This window comes from Phyllostomus discolor, chromosome 2 (assembly GCF_004126475.2).
Source record: "Phyllostomus discolor isolate MPI-MPIP mPhyDis1 chromosome 2, mPhyDis1.pri.v3, whole genome shotgun sequence".
NCBI classification, from domain to species: Eukaryota; Metazoa; Chordata; class Mammalia; order Chiroptera; family Phyllostomidae; genus Phyllostomus; species Phyllostomus discolor.
Genome location: NC_040904.2, coordinates 215534011 through 215548423, shown reverse-complemented (window position 1 = coordinate 215548423; position 14413 = coordinate 215534011). Strand labels below are relative to the sequence as shown.

The 14413-nt window shown below is 68.5% G+C and overlaps 1 protein-coding gene across 1 annotated transcript in view; it reads right to left on the bottom strand.

Moving 5' to 3' along the window:
* Positions 1 to 14413, bottom strand: part of GRAMD4 (GRAM domain containing 4) — a 49211-nt gene that overhangs the window by 14230 nt on the left and 20568 nt on the right. Inside the window, exons 2-3 of the mRNA XM_028532545.2 lie at positions 10907 to 11120; positions 8824 to 8944 (exon numbers count right to left, since the gene is read on the bottom strand). Coding sequence (XP_028388346.2) covers positions 8824 to 8944; positions 10907 to 11120 — 335 coding nt within the window. The remainder of the gene's footprint in view (positions 1 to 8823; positions 8945 to 10906; positions 11121 to 14413) is intronic.

The following is a 14413-nucleotide window of genomic DNA, read 5'->3' as shown; positions in this document are numbered from 1 at the left end:
CCTGAGACGTCCCCGTCCTGACCCCCGCGACCGGGCGGCCCCACGTGGACCAGGGACTTGGCAAACGCGATGCAGCGGAAGGTAGGAGAGGGCCCTGGGTTACCCAGGGTCACGCAGGTTCGTAAGAGGCGGGTCAGAAGTCAGAGAGCGGGGAGAGACTGGGAGACGCCTCCTGGGACTCTGGGGCCAGGGGGTGGGGGCGTAGGAGGAGGCAGCTTCCTCGGGAACCTGGGAAGTCAGGAGCAGCCCCTCCCCTGAGCTGAGGACTGGCCGGCCGAGGGCCAGCCTGTCCAGCTGGGGCCGTGTCACCCCGAGGTCGGCTCAGTGTGGCCCGTGGTGGCCTCAGTACAGGTGGCAGGTAACCCCACAGGAAAAGCCACGTCTGCTCCCCACACCTGGGAGCTTGACTGGCTAATCCACCAAATCGGGCGGAGGACTGGGCCCGGGGGCGACGGGGTCTGACCAGAGTGGCCAGGGAGACCCCCGGCTTCTCCTCCTGGCCCGGCCGCCTCACCGGACCAGGGGACACAGGGCCAAGCCCAAGACCACGACCTTCAGGCCCAGGTCACTACCACAGCCCCGGCCCAGACGCAGGCCAGCCTGCACCAGCAGCTGTGTGCCACCAGCAGCAGGGCCTTGTCCCACGGCAGGGGGGGGCCCAGACTGAGGGGGGCCTGCGGTCAGAAGACCCCGGGCTGACATGGGCACGGACCCCCCTCTGACAGCTGTGGAGGGCGAGTCCGGGGTGGGTGGCCAGGGCTCAAGGCGCAGGGTGCGTGGGGCCAGTTCCCTGGGGTGGGGGGGTTTTCCTGGCCGTTTCCAGCTCCAAGGGGCGCCTGTGTCCCGGGGACGACATCACTGTGACCTCTGACCCCGACCTTCCCCCTCTCTCACAAGGACCCTTCTTCGATGACAATGCCCCCCCCAAACAGGATCATCTCCCGTCTCAGACCCTGAACTCCGTCACCTCTGCCCAGCCCCTCTGCCGCGCAAGGAGGTGCCACATTGCAGGTTCTGGTGGTCAGGATGTGGACACCTCAGGGGGCGGGACTCTGGCCACCATACTCCCCCTGAGGTGAAACTCTGGGTCCCAGGAGGCCCCAGAGGCTCCGGGGTGGGGGCGTGACACCCTCCCACCCACCAGGGAACGCACGGTTCACAACACAGGGAAGGGTGCCCTCTGGCAGGTGAAAGGGCGCCCAAGGGTGCGGGGGCCCCAGCAGGCTCCCCCCTCCAGCTGAGCCCCGAACTCACTGGAAGCAGGGCTCGCCCAGCGCCCCCAGCGGTGTCTCCGAGGATGGTGCCCCGAGGCAGGCAGCCCTCACCAGTGTCAACTCCCACGGTGACAAGGACACATAGAGAGGACACTGCCATGAGCCCTCGGCCTGCCATGGCACGCCCGGGCAGCAGGAGGCAGTGTGCTCCTGGGGGCTCTCCAGAGCCCCTCCGCCCTCCTGCGGGGCGCCCTGGGTCGGGGCCGCCTAACTCGCAGGCAGCCCAGGGTGCGTGTCACTCCACACCAGCTAGGGGGTCACCAGCGGGGGGCCCAGGGGAGGGGCCACATGCCTGCCTGCCTGTCAGGCCTCAATCACAGCCCTGCAGGGAAGGCAGGACCACCGCCCCGATGATTTGATGATTCACGCTTTTCCCAGCGATGGCCCAGACAGGCTCAGGGCTCTGAGGCAACTGCTGAGCCGGCAAGGCCAACTGGGGTTACGGGGGCGAGGGGGGGAAGGAAGCCTGTGGGGGGCCAGGAGAGCCAAACTGCCCGCCCCAGGGGTGAGTCAGGACCCCCAGAACCTTCCAGGGCCCATGGGTGTGCCCGGGAGCCAGCAGCTCACACTGGGATTCGCAAATCCCCCCTGTGCTCCTACTCGATGGGGCACACGCGTGAGCAAAGGAAGCTACCAGGTCTGCGGCCCCGGAGGGAGGGAAACCAGGGTCGGTTCCCGGGGGGCCAGGCCTGCACCCGCCCACCTCCCCCCAGAGCAGGTGGGCGGTAGGGTGGGATGGGAGGACAGGGCACCCAGGGAGCCCACAGAGGTGTCCATCTGGTTTCCCAAAGCCTGTTGTCCTCGTCCAAATGCCCCTCCTGCAGCCTGGTGTCTGGAGAGGCCAGGCCCCGCTCTGGTAGGAAAAGGCCACGGCAGGCCCCACTCCGGTCCTGCCTGAGCCCCATTTCTGCGTGGAGACTGCTGGCCGCTGCCCTTGAAGACACGGGCAAGAATGAGGTACAGGCGTGGAGCCCCAGAAACAGGAAAACAGCACAGCAGGACGAGGACCCCGGCCGGCACTCCCCATGAGGGGCGGCCGCCCACCTGCTCCGGCCGTCAGCCTCTGGGCCAGGGAGAAGGGCGGGGCTGGCCAGCTGATGGGTGACTCGGGAGCACCTGTCCCCAACCGGCCCATGCACGGCTCGCTGACTCGGGGGGACACGGAGGACAGGACTGAGCTCATGCCACCACACACCCAGCTGCAAGCACGGGCCACCGCCGGCCTCCGGGGAAGTCACCGGCGGGGAGGGAGAGACGCCGCTTCCAGGCTATTTTTAAACCCGTGAAAGTAGAACTCAACCAGGAGTCCTCCTGGCACACAGCTCCACAGGCCCAGCCACAGCCAGAAATAAAAATCAAGTGATAATCCTTAAATAAAACTCCTTCCCACCAGCCAGGAGTGCGCGCATGCAGGGACCCCTGGAAAAGCGGCTCCGCCCCCCGGCCAGGTGGGAGGTCTGACCCCTGAGGGCCCCGGGCTCTGCCCCTTCACCTCCCTCCTCACCTCTCACCCCGACCACCCGACCACCCGGGCTCCCGGGCTCCCGGCCCGCCCCGCCCCCACCCGCCATCACCGGGGACCCTTTCAGGAGGCAGAGCCACAGCCCCCGCCCAGAGCGACCAGGTGTGAGGTCCCGAGCAGGGCACACACCTCTGCTCTCCGCAGGCGGCCCGGGCGGACGCCCCCCTGCACGCTCTGCCCCCTCCCCCGCGCTGGGGAGACGGCCGTTACAGGAAGTGAGTCACGCGCCCTGCGAGCTCCGGTCTCATCTTCTCCCTCACGCCCGCCGACTGCCTGTCATTGGCTGCCACCCCGCCGCCACCCAGGCAGCGCCCGTGGGTGATGAACTGCGGGGACCAGGAAGCGGGATGGGAGCACCTCGCACCCGCTTAGGCGGTGCTGTGCTTCGGGCACGTTTCGCAAAGGACCAGGGTGCGGGGGGGGGGGGGGGGGGACACACCCCATTACAGTGTCCCCCGTTCCAGCCGAGAAGGGAGAGGAGCCGGCCAGCATTTCGCCCAGAACACCGACCCTCAGACACTGGTGCCTTCCAGCAGAGAGGGTGGGGTGCCTCGCACACCAGGGCCGGCCCGGGGCCCAGCCCACAGCCAGGCCAGGAAACGTGTGCTGACCGGCCGTGTCCCCCTGCCCCCCGGCCCCTCGCTGAGCAGCCGCAGGGGCGCCCTGCAGGCCCCAGCCCCTCCCTGCAGCCACGAGCCATCTGCTCCCTCCCAGCAGGGCGGGGTGGTCAGGGACCCCTGGCCCCCAGCACAGTGAGACCAGGCCCCGGGTCCCTGAGTGGGGGACCCACAGGAAACAAAGGCGACACAAAATGCGTGCTTAGGGGCCGGACACCAGAGAGTATGGGGGCAAGGAAGGGGGCATGTGGAGAACCCAGGCTCTGGCCGCCTGGGAGGGGGGGGGCTTGAAGGGAACATAGAGGGGCACCTGGTGGGGCAGCAAGTCTGTCCGTCCACCCATCCCCCTATCTGCCCGCCCACCCTTGGGCACCCACAGCTGCCCGGCCCTGCACCCAGTGTCTCTCTGGACACGTGTGGCAGCAGCTGGCTGCTCCCCAGCCTTCCGGACTCTGGCTCCTGCAGACCAGCCCAGAACCTCCCCTCCAGGGACCCCTGTGAAGTCCAGGCATACAGAAGACCCTCCTGTGACCCCGGACCAGCTTCCCCCAGAAGCAACCCCAGGGTAACAGGCAGCCACGTGGACACGTGTGGGGCAGGGCAGGAAGGGGACCTCCCGGGACCCCTGGGGGCTCAGGAGCACAGGGCCCTTCTCCCGCGCCAGGCTCTCTGGGAACCATCACCGCCGCCTCCCTGGCTGCGTCCACCAGGACCCACCTGGCCCTGGCCCTGAGCAGGTGGGTGTCAGTGGCCCAGAGGTGGTGGCAGTCCCTGGCCCGAGGACCCCAGGACACACAGCCCCACGGGCAGCCTCCGGCCCATCTGGGGAGGACTCCACGGGCCTTCACGGCTCGGCGACATGGAACCCACACGTGTGAAGGGGTCTCGGTGTGACCCGGGCCCCAGGAAGCTCGCGCAAACCCGAAGCCCGTGAGCACCCCCATCCCACCCCCGAGACCCAGGTCCACATGACCCAGCTCCACTGTGGGGCCTGCTCCCTCGGGGGGTCGGCGGTAACCACGCCCCTGCCAGCCAGCGGGAGAGGCGGTGCCGAGCGAAACGCACTTGGTGCTACGAAACGTGCGATGGTGCTTCTCACTCGTCCGTGCGCTGCTTGCACGACGTCAGGGTCCTGCTCCGGTCACGAGCCAGCCCGCCCTCCACCCCCTCTCCGTCCTGTGTCATTCTCTCCCAGGAGGGACATGTGTTCCCCTCAATATTTAATGACCGGCGCGCCGCTGTGCGCTTGGCCATGTCCTCCCGTGCGAGCAGCAGCCTGCTCTGCTCTGAGAGAAAGCGCCACGGGCGGCTGCGTGGCCGGAGGGCACTGGCCGCAGCGACACTGACAGGCGGGCAGCCAGGCCTCGGCCCCCGGCCGGTGGCGGGGTCAGACCGTGGGCACGAAGTGCAGACACAGCCCGGTCCAGGGCTGCAGGCGACGGGGAGGCAGGAGGAGCGCAGCACGTGACCCGGACTCCCCTCTGCCCTGGAGGCCGTCGCTTGGGCACGCGGAGAAGTGAGGACACGGTCTCCGGGGAGGTCATGGGCCATGAGGTGCCCGTGGCCTGGCTGTGCCGGCCGGCCGGCGGGGTCTGGGCGAGACGGCGTGCTCGCTCCCGGGAAACGCACACACAGGCGTCCGGGGCTCAAGGCCGCCCTGCCGTCCAGTCTGGACGGCCACCAAAGGGCGCGGAAAATGAAACACAGACGGAAGGGGGGACGCGTGGCTGGAAGGGGGCACTCGTGGCTGGGAGGGGGACGCAGGCACCGGTGGCAGAGGGGTGGCCTGTGGGGGGGGAGACTGGCTGGAAACCACACGGGGGTCTCGGCAACGCCCCCGGGAGACTGAAATCGTGTCGGGTAAGTTGTCAGAGGAAAGCGAATGAACCAAACTCCACACTGAACTGATGAAGCCAAAGGGAGGGGAAAGACTTTTCCGGGCGACTTTTAAGTGACATAATCATACGCGCCTGGGGGGATGCCCTGGAGGACAAAGCACAAGAAACACCCCCCCACACCCCCCCCTATAAGCTGGGCAGTGCTGAGCGTCACCCTGAGGCCCAGCTGCTGGCCGCTGCCCCTCGCCGGGAACCAGCGCCCGCCGCAGGCGAGGGAAACGGGGGAGGAGCCGGACGGGGGTCAGCGAGGACCTCGGCCACAGTCTGCGAGGTGTCTGCACACCTGTGCTCACGGCCGCTCTGTTCACACTTGCCAGGTGTCCTTGGCAGCCGAGTGTCCGCGGGCGGAGGGATGGATTGATAAAAAGGGGGTCCGCCCGTACCCCACTTCCCACCCATGGGAACAGAGAGAGGAGGTTACCGTATTTTGCCGTGTATAATGCACATCCGTGTTTCTGGCCCAAACTTTCACGAAAAGAATCTTTCATTTTAGTGTTTTAATTCCTTTACTTATGTAGAGACAAAACTGATCATCACACTCCAGGCGTGACTCTGCACAGACACCATCACCGCTTTCTAGAGCTACACTTTAAACACGTAAGCGCAAACGAAAGCGTTAAAAACATTTACACAGATGCGCAATTAGTGCTACCCCTGTGTAATGCGCGTGCTTATTCTTCCCTCAAAAATTTGGGCAAAAAAAGTGTATATTATACACAGCAAAACCCAGTCATTCGGGGTGGGCTGGAAGTGCTCAGAGAAGCCGGGATGTCTTCACGTGTGGGAGAGCGTGGCGTCGCCCACGGAAGCCGCAAACCTGAGGAGGTCCCCCCCGCAGCAGCCGGGGGCACGGGTGGGGGAGGGGAGAGTCTGGCTGAGCGCCGAGGACACCGCAAGCGCAGGGATCCAGGCACAACGACTGTGCTCGGACCCCGTCTCACCACCACGCACACCCTGAGCAGAACATGATGTCATCGCATTGAAAACTGGAAAATGACGGGAAGCGTCCGAGCGTGCACCCTGCCCTTCCTCCACCGGCTCCCCCGCCCCGCCGGAGACGCAGGCAGGACGGTCGGGGCTCAGGAACACGTGGGCTGGGACGCGGAGGACGAGCCGGGGCCGCCTCCCACGAGAAGAGACGCTGGGGCGAAGCCCTCAGGGCGGAGGTCGGGGCCGGGGTCACCCCCCGCACGTCTGCCCCGAGGGAGGGACGGACACGTTAGGTCCCCTGCCGAGTCCCGGGACGCCCTGAGCGGTGTCCGGAGCGGAGACCCCGCCACGGAGGGCCCGGCTCCTCCACAAAGAGCCAGGGGAGCAGCAGCAGCAACAGCAGCAGCAGCCACAGGGGGGCTGAGGACACTCATGGCCTGTCCCACGCGCGGAGCCCGCTGGAAAAGGGCGACGAACGAGGCAATCGGGGAAACTGGAGCCTGAGCCGGGATGTGTGACGGCGGTAGAGAAAAACTCGGGTTTTTCAGTTGTGACATTAGGCGCGTGGCTTTTGTTTTTGCAAAACGATGAGCTGCTGCTACAATACTCACAGATGGAACGACAGGATGCGGGCGGGGACTCCTGGGGCGGGGGGCGGGGCTGTGGGAGCGCGGGGGGCGGGGCTTTGGCAGCGGAGGGTGGGGCTGGGAGCGCTGGTGGGGATGACGCTACTCGCTGTGTGTCTCCGAAATCCCCCCTCCCCCCAAAAAGAAGGCCCCTCCGCGCCACCCCGAGGCTGTCTGCACCGAAGGCCCCGCTCTGACGACTCGAGGGCCCCGGGAACGGGACACACTCCTCCGACCCAGCAGCGCCCAGCACAGACCAGAGGGCGGGTCCCAGGACGCCAGCCTCACGGCCCCCGCAGCTGGGGCCTCCTCTCCTCCGCTTCCGGTCAGCCCCAGACCGGCGGTCCCGTGGGTCCTGCTGTCCTGCCCTCCCGAAGGACGCTCCCCCCCCGCCCCCACCAACCCCTGCCCGGTGGGGGCGCCCTTGCTAGAGGCCCTCACAGATCCCCCCTTTCACAGAGAGCGCTTAGTTCTGCGGGCTCATCAGACCCGTGATATGGCCGATTTCCGGCCACTTGACCACCAAAGCCAAGTTTACGGGGCTCCATCTGCTGACGCAGCGGATCCTTGCCACGTTCAGAGCGGGGGAGGGTCCGGCTCCACAGTCCCGCCTCCAGAGCAGCCTCCACCGGCGGCCCCTGCGGCCCCGGCCAAGCAGCCAGTGAGACGGCCCGCCCTGCGTGCTCCTGTGTCTCCCTGCTCCGCTCAGCGCCGGTCAAGGTCACAGGCACCGGTCAGAGGGCCTCACAGGCAGGCGGGTCACCGCCTGCTGCCCCAGGCAGACCCAGCCGGACCACTCCCCCAGCCAGCTCACTGACAACCTCTGGTGCGTGGGGAGACAGAGGCTGTGGGGGGGACACCTGCATGCACACACACACCTGCATGCACACGCACGTGCACACACGCCCACTGAGGGGAGCGCAGACCAGCAAAGGGGGTCTGCAGGCAGGAGGGGACGGCAGCACCTGGGGGCGGGCGACGTGCAGAAACACAGTGACGGCCACACAGCCCCCTTCCCGGGAGCAGGGGGCGGGAGACCCCCCAGCTCCCTACCCCCACCTGCAAGCGAGAGCCCTCTTGGCTGCCGCTCAAATGACACTGGGCACCCGAAGCCCCAGGGAGACGCAGGACGGAAGGAGGGAGAGGACCCCGTGGGGACAGGGAGCAGGTGGGCGCTGGAGCGAGACCCAGCAGGGCCCGGCACTGTCTGTGCGGCTCAGGTGTGGCCGGCGGGGGGGGGCCAGGCTGCTCCTCCCCCCCGCCATGGTCCCCAGTGCACTGCCCACAGCTGCGGGTCAGCAGGGGGACAGCTGCCCGTGCGTGGGCGCCGGGCTCGCCCGCCTGGGTCAGGGCGCCACCCCGGGGTCACTGCATTCCCTTCGCCCTCCCGCCCTCGGCTCCCTCACCCCTCGAGCAGAGGGTGAGAGAGGGGCAGTGAGGGATCCGAGGCAACACCCAGGATGAGATCCTCTCTGCGAGGGACCCACAGGCCCCCCCCCCCGCCCCGTAAGGGACCTCTGCTGTCAGCACCCCCAAACCACAGCAGGAGCGCGGGGTCTCGCAGCGCAAACAGCCCGGGCACCGACCCGGGCGGCCGACACACAAACGCAGACGTCCCCGCGCTGTCCCTCCCAGCCGAACGCGTGACCAGAGGGAGCAGAGTGAGCCCAAGTCCAAGTGTCCACAGCGCTCCGACAGTTCCGAGCTGACGGCTGGACACACGACGCCCCAGGTCCGCCGAAACAACCCATTTCCCTCCTGCCCCGTGACCCTGACCTTCCCCGCCGCCCCCGGGGGCAAGGACATCACCGCCCAGCAAACCAGCGCTCCGGGCCTGGCGGGGCGGCTGAGGAGGGGCCGCGTCTGTGCTCCCCAGGAGCCCAGGGCCGCTGTCATGACCGGCTGAACCTCTGAGCCCCGTGTCCGCCCTGCCCCCCCTCCCCCGGGAGCACTCACGTAAGAAGTGTTTTTCCAGTAAGGCGATTTCCAGGTGACCTTTGATCTCGTTCAGCCGATCGAACTCTGTCCGGTTGAAGTCCTGGACCCCCGCAGCCATGATGAGGGTCCCCGGGCCGGCCTGGAAGGGAAGGAAGCACGGACAGCTGGCATCCCGCGTCCACACTGCACCCCGAAGGGGCCCCAGGACCCTGAGTCTGGATGGGCTGGGCCCGGAGCCCCCGCCTGCCATGACCCCATGGACAAGGCCAGTGTGTGGGCAGCCTCGATTAAAACCCCCTCCATGCACCGCGGCTGCGCTGGCCGGTGGCAGGGGAGCTCAGACAACACGGAGGTTCCCGGGGCCCAGCGGGGGTGACGCGGGCCACACGGCCATGTGGCTCACAGGACGGACAGACACGGACGGCACAGAGCGTCCCTCAGGGGATGGGCGCTGACCGGAGTGAGGGCACTCCCCACTGTGGGGTCCTGGGTGCAGCCACCCCCACCCTGGAGAAAGAGCCCCGAGGAGGATCGGGAGTGGAGCGAGGGGGCCCAGCTCACACAGCCCCTGTGCGCCCACCCTGGTCTGACCCGTGCTCCTGGGACAGCACCGAGACCCCCGGAGCCACAGGATGCACAGGCTGCATCACTGGCCCTCGGCTCCGGGGCCTATGAGGACGCGACCCCAGGCCTGCAGACCCTCCGGGCTGCCACCCTGCCCCGCACTCAGCCACACACACCCACAGGGGCCGGGCTCTGGGTCTCCGCCAAGACGGCTCCCACAGCTGGGAGCTGCCACCGGCCCTGGATGGGCAGAGGGACGGACGGATGGACAGACTGAGCTGGGAGCCAGGACAGCCCAACTGCGGCCTCTGAGCAGGATCTCTGACACATGTGTGTGCACATACATGCACATGTGCACACACACACTCACACTCACAGAGCGAGGCACCACATGTGGAGACCCTCGCTCCTGAGAGGCCCACCCTCGGCCCCGAGAGCAGCCGAGGGCCACGGCCCCAGCACCCCAGGCCGGTGCCGGCCACACCGAGCGGACCCCGCTCTCCTCACCAGCCCAGCTGAGCCCATGCCGCTCCGCAACACCAGTGCACCCGCCCGGGACGCAGCGGGCAGGGCCCAGGCCTGGGGGGCCCTGGGGAGTGGCCGGCTCCCAGGAGGCAGTGCCGGTCAATTATTCATCCTGCCAGGAGGGGGCGCACAGGCTGGTCTCCAGCAGGGCCTGGGTAGTACAAGGAGCCCGGGAAGGCGGGCGCCCACAGGCCATGTTGGTGAAGAAAGCCTGGCTCAGGCACTCGGAGGGGAAACCACCCGGCCACCAGATTTGGTGTCCACGCCGGGAGGACACCCACAAGCAGCCCGAGGTGGCTCCCAGCCTCTTCACTGGCAGTGGAGGGACTCGGCGGCCATGCCCATCGGGGAGGAACCCAGGGGCCATGCCCCCCCAGGACAAAATGCCAGCCTCAGAAGGCTGGGCCCTCTGGTGCCTGGTCGCATGGGGCTCCCCAAGGCACCACAGATGGGCGCTGCCCCAGTGAAGGGGACCCCACCGACAGGCCCGAGGGGACCACCGTCTCCATGAGGGCCAACAAGGGCCCGCCACTGCCGAAGGTCGGGGGCACGCACCAAGGGCAGCTGGCAGCAGGCCACAGCCCGCAGCCTCCGGACAGCACCCTGTCCATCTCCCTCCCCCTCCCCCATGCCATGTGCTCCCAGGGGTCAGGCTGGGGTTAGCACCACTTCTGCGTGAGAAGTTTGCCAACCGCCCAGGAAACCAAGGGAAAACCATGGGGAAGGAGACCCAGCTGCTGGATCGGCCCTCGGTGCGGGAGGGGCTGCTCACCCAGGGTCCAGGGCCAGGCCCACCAGGGCCAGGAGGGCAGGGAGCCAGGGGCACAGGGCAGGGCCGGCGAACAAGCCCAGCTTGTCTCGGACCAGCCAGGCAGCACACATCTGCCCGGTGCACACCCAGCCCGGCCCCTGGGGCTGGGGGACCCCACTCCTTGGGCCCCGGGGTCTGAGGCCAAGCAGTGGCGGGGACGGGGGGTGTCCCAGTCCCAGGAGGCCGGCGCGGCACACTCACAGGGTCCCTCAGCTCCTCGCTGTCCCGGGGCGAGGCCCGAGGCACCTTCAGGGGGGCGTCATCCCCACACTCGGTGTCCGAGGCGTTGGGGGACTCCGCCAGGTCGAGGAAGTCGTCTCTCTTGTGACCTCTGAACCTGATCCTGTCCAGCCTCCTCAGCATGTTCAGGACTGAGCCCCGCCGCTGCTTCACCGCGACATGACGGTCAGGCTCCCTGCGAGAGAACGGGGAGGGGGCACGGTCAGCAGGTCTCGGCCACGTGGGCCCCGCCCTCCCTCGTGCACGCAAGCGCGCGCACACACACACACACACACACACACATGGCTCCAGCCCTGCCCTGGGGGAGGGGGGGAGCCGCCGGCTCTGGGGCTCCCGCCCCACACTCCCCTCACTCCCCCCACTTCCCGCCATGGCTGCGCACAGCGGCCGGCCCAGTGCAGCCCCACGGGGCAGAAGGGGCCTGGTGTGTCCGCAGGGCCTTCCCACCGGAAGGACGGGCCGGCCTGGGGTCCTGGCAGCAGCGGGGACCCTGGGACAGGGCGGGGGAGGGACATGGTGGCCACAGGCGGAGAGGGGCTGACGCTCCTTGCAGGTCCTCCCGACCAGCGGCGAGAATGCGGCCGGGGCCGTGGCTACGTGAGCTGCCCAGGACAGACTCGGGCCCCCGGTGTCGGCATCCCCGTTGTGGGGGCCCTCGCTCCACCCGGCCCCTCGCCCAGGCTGCTCTGACTGGCGTGCCCAGTCCCCCCCTCTGCCCCAACCTGGCCGGGAAAGCCCAGGCAAGCCCCCAAAACCCCCAAAACCCCAGGGGAGGGGGGTGAGTGGCCCTTCCTCTGTAGGTCCGGCCAGCCTCACTGGAGCCCAGAGCAGGGGCCCCGCAGCCCCGACCCCAGTGCCAGTCCCACGGCGCCTCGCCTGCGGCTGCCGGCCGGACCTTGCCCACACCCAGCCCCGACTTCTCCAGGAGGCCCGCAGAAGCCGGGGGGGGGGGGGGGGGCAGTCTGGACACACCCAGGCTGCAAGCCTGCCCTGCTGTTGACCGACTCTCCGAGCCCCAGCTCCCCCCGTCTGACGTGGGGACGACCCAGCGGGGCTGACGCGCCCGAGAGTCCCCGATGACGCGCTTGCGGGCCGACACCGCTGAGCCCGGGCCCAGTAAACAGCGCTTCTTTCCACGCGGGGCCGGGGCCGGCAGGAAGTGGGGGAGCAGGACGGAGTCCGTGAAGCGGCCCTTGCCGCCCCACTCGGGTGTCTCACGAAGAACCGGGGCAGCGGGGAGAAGCGCTTCCTGTTTCCGACTGTCAGCGCTCGGGGCTCCCCCGGGGCCATTGATCAGCCCTGCGGCGGGGGCGGGGGGGGGGGGGCTGCCCCGCCCTCCAGGGGCCCGGCTCCCCTTGGCATCCCTGCTCCGGGCAAGGGCCCCGCACAGAGCAGATGGCACCGGCACTGGCTCCGGTCTGTGGGGCGGGGGAGGCGTGCGGGGGTCAGGGCGGGGGCTGCGGGCAGGTGCCCCGGGGACAGGTGTGTCTCGGCACTCCCTCGGGACACTCCGTGGTGGCCCGACGGGGCCCTGGTGCCAAAGCCACAGGAAACCCGGGGCCCCCTGGGACTCAGGAGGGCGAGGGGTGCACAGCACCATGCAGGGCCATGGTGGGGGAGGTGCGGGACAGTGGGGGGCAGTGGGGGGTGGTGAGGAGCAGTGGGGAGTAGTGAGGGGCAGCGGGGGGAGGTGGGGGGCAGTGGGGGGCAGTGGGGAGCACTGGGGAGCAGTGGGGGCAGTGGGGGGGTGGCGTCCCTGTGCCCAGGGACGGGGGCATGTGGCCAGCCATCTGGAAAAATGTGTGTGTAAAGCAGCAGCAAACTCCAGATGGACTAAAAGGTTAAGTAAACTTTAAAAAAAACAAGAGAAGAGAACTTAGTGTTTATGGAGTCCCTGGAGGTGGGGGGACCGTCTCCTCAGGAGACCGAGGGGAGGATCACAAAGTTGAAGAGGCCCCACGGTCAAGCGGACGACCGTAGGCATCTGTGAAGAGCCGGGCAGCGGCCCCGGGCCGGGGCGGGGAGCGGGCGCCCGCAGGGCTACAGCCTCCCTTACGAGCAGACCCAGTGGGTAAAAGCAGGGAGCCCCGGGCACAGAGCGGGAACTCCCCGAGCGGAGGGGGCGGGCCGTGAACACAGATGCCCCCCCCCACCCTGCCCCCACAGAATCCGCCTGTGCAGACGTGCCCTGGGAGCGGACCCAACGGGTGGGGCCGGTCTGGCTCCTCTGAGAGAGGACAGTGGCGCTGGGAACGAGCCCCTCCCCGCTGTCCGGGGCAGGGCGGGCGCTGGACTCCCCTCCCGGTGAGGGACGACGGCGGTCACCAGTGCTGCTGCCCCACGGTCACCGTGACAGCCAACAGGCCCTCGGGCGTCCGACGGGGACACAGGACCCTGAGCGGGGGCTGTAGGCTCATGGGTGGTTCCTTACACTTCTCTCCCCACAAGTCCTGCACCGCCTTCCCACTGCTCTTCAAAAGATGCCAAAATACTCGGGGGGAGGGGAAAAACGGCCACGGAAAACCTGCTTCCTCCCACTTTGATTCCCTGTCACTCGGCGTCAGGCAGACCTCGGAGCTGGGCCCCTGGCTTGTCCCTCCGGGCAGAGCCCCTCCCCCGCAGGGTGCGCTCCCAGATGCTGGGGCCACCTTCCTCCCCAATCCAGCTCCTGCCAGCAGATGAGGCAGCCACACAGGGAGAGGGGACAAAGCACCCAGTGTCCGGGCCTGCCGCCATCAGAACTCAACACGCGCCCCACCTCGGGGCCCTGTGCGCTGGGCTGCCCGATGGGGCGCTTCCCTCCAGGCACCAGGCCATGCCAGCCCCCGCCCCTCCCGCCCGCTGCCCACAGCAGCCCACATGGGGGCCCCCAAAACAGGCAGTCTGCCGGGGCGAGGGGCTCCCAGGGGCCGGCTCATCCCCGCCACCCGGCTCCCCCCGACCTCCCAACGCAGGCTGCCGCCCGATGAGGACCAGGCCCCACAGCACCCACGCCACCCACAGCTCGGGTCCAGGCTGCCAAGCGGCCCCCACGCTGGGCCCGCACGGGGCCGAGGGGCGCCCCGCCCCCAGGATGACTCGTCTGAAGTATGCTCAAGTCCCGTCTCCAAGGGAGGGCACGCCCACGGGTTCCGGCAGCACGTGATTCTGGGGACTCCGCTCAACACAGCACACCCCCGACCTCCAGGTGAAGATGGAGGACAGAGGGGGACGGTCATGGAAGGTCGTCCACACAGAGGCCCAGGAGGGCCGGCTCCCAGACACCCGCCGTGACCCCGAGACAGGCTTCTCCATCGGGGCCAGCGTCCAGAGGGGCCAGCGTCCAGAGGACCACCTCAACGAACCTTACCTGCACCTGCCTTCTGGTTGCTGCTGCTCTGTGTCCCCCAAAACTAGCCCCCCTGCCCAGGCCCATGGGAGGAAGCCCCCCTCCTCAGAGGCTGCCACAGGGAGCAGCCCTCACACACC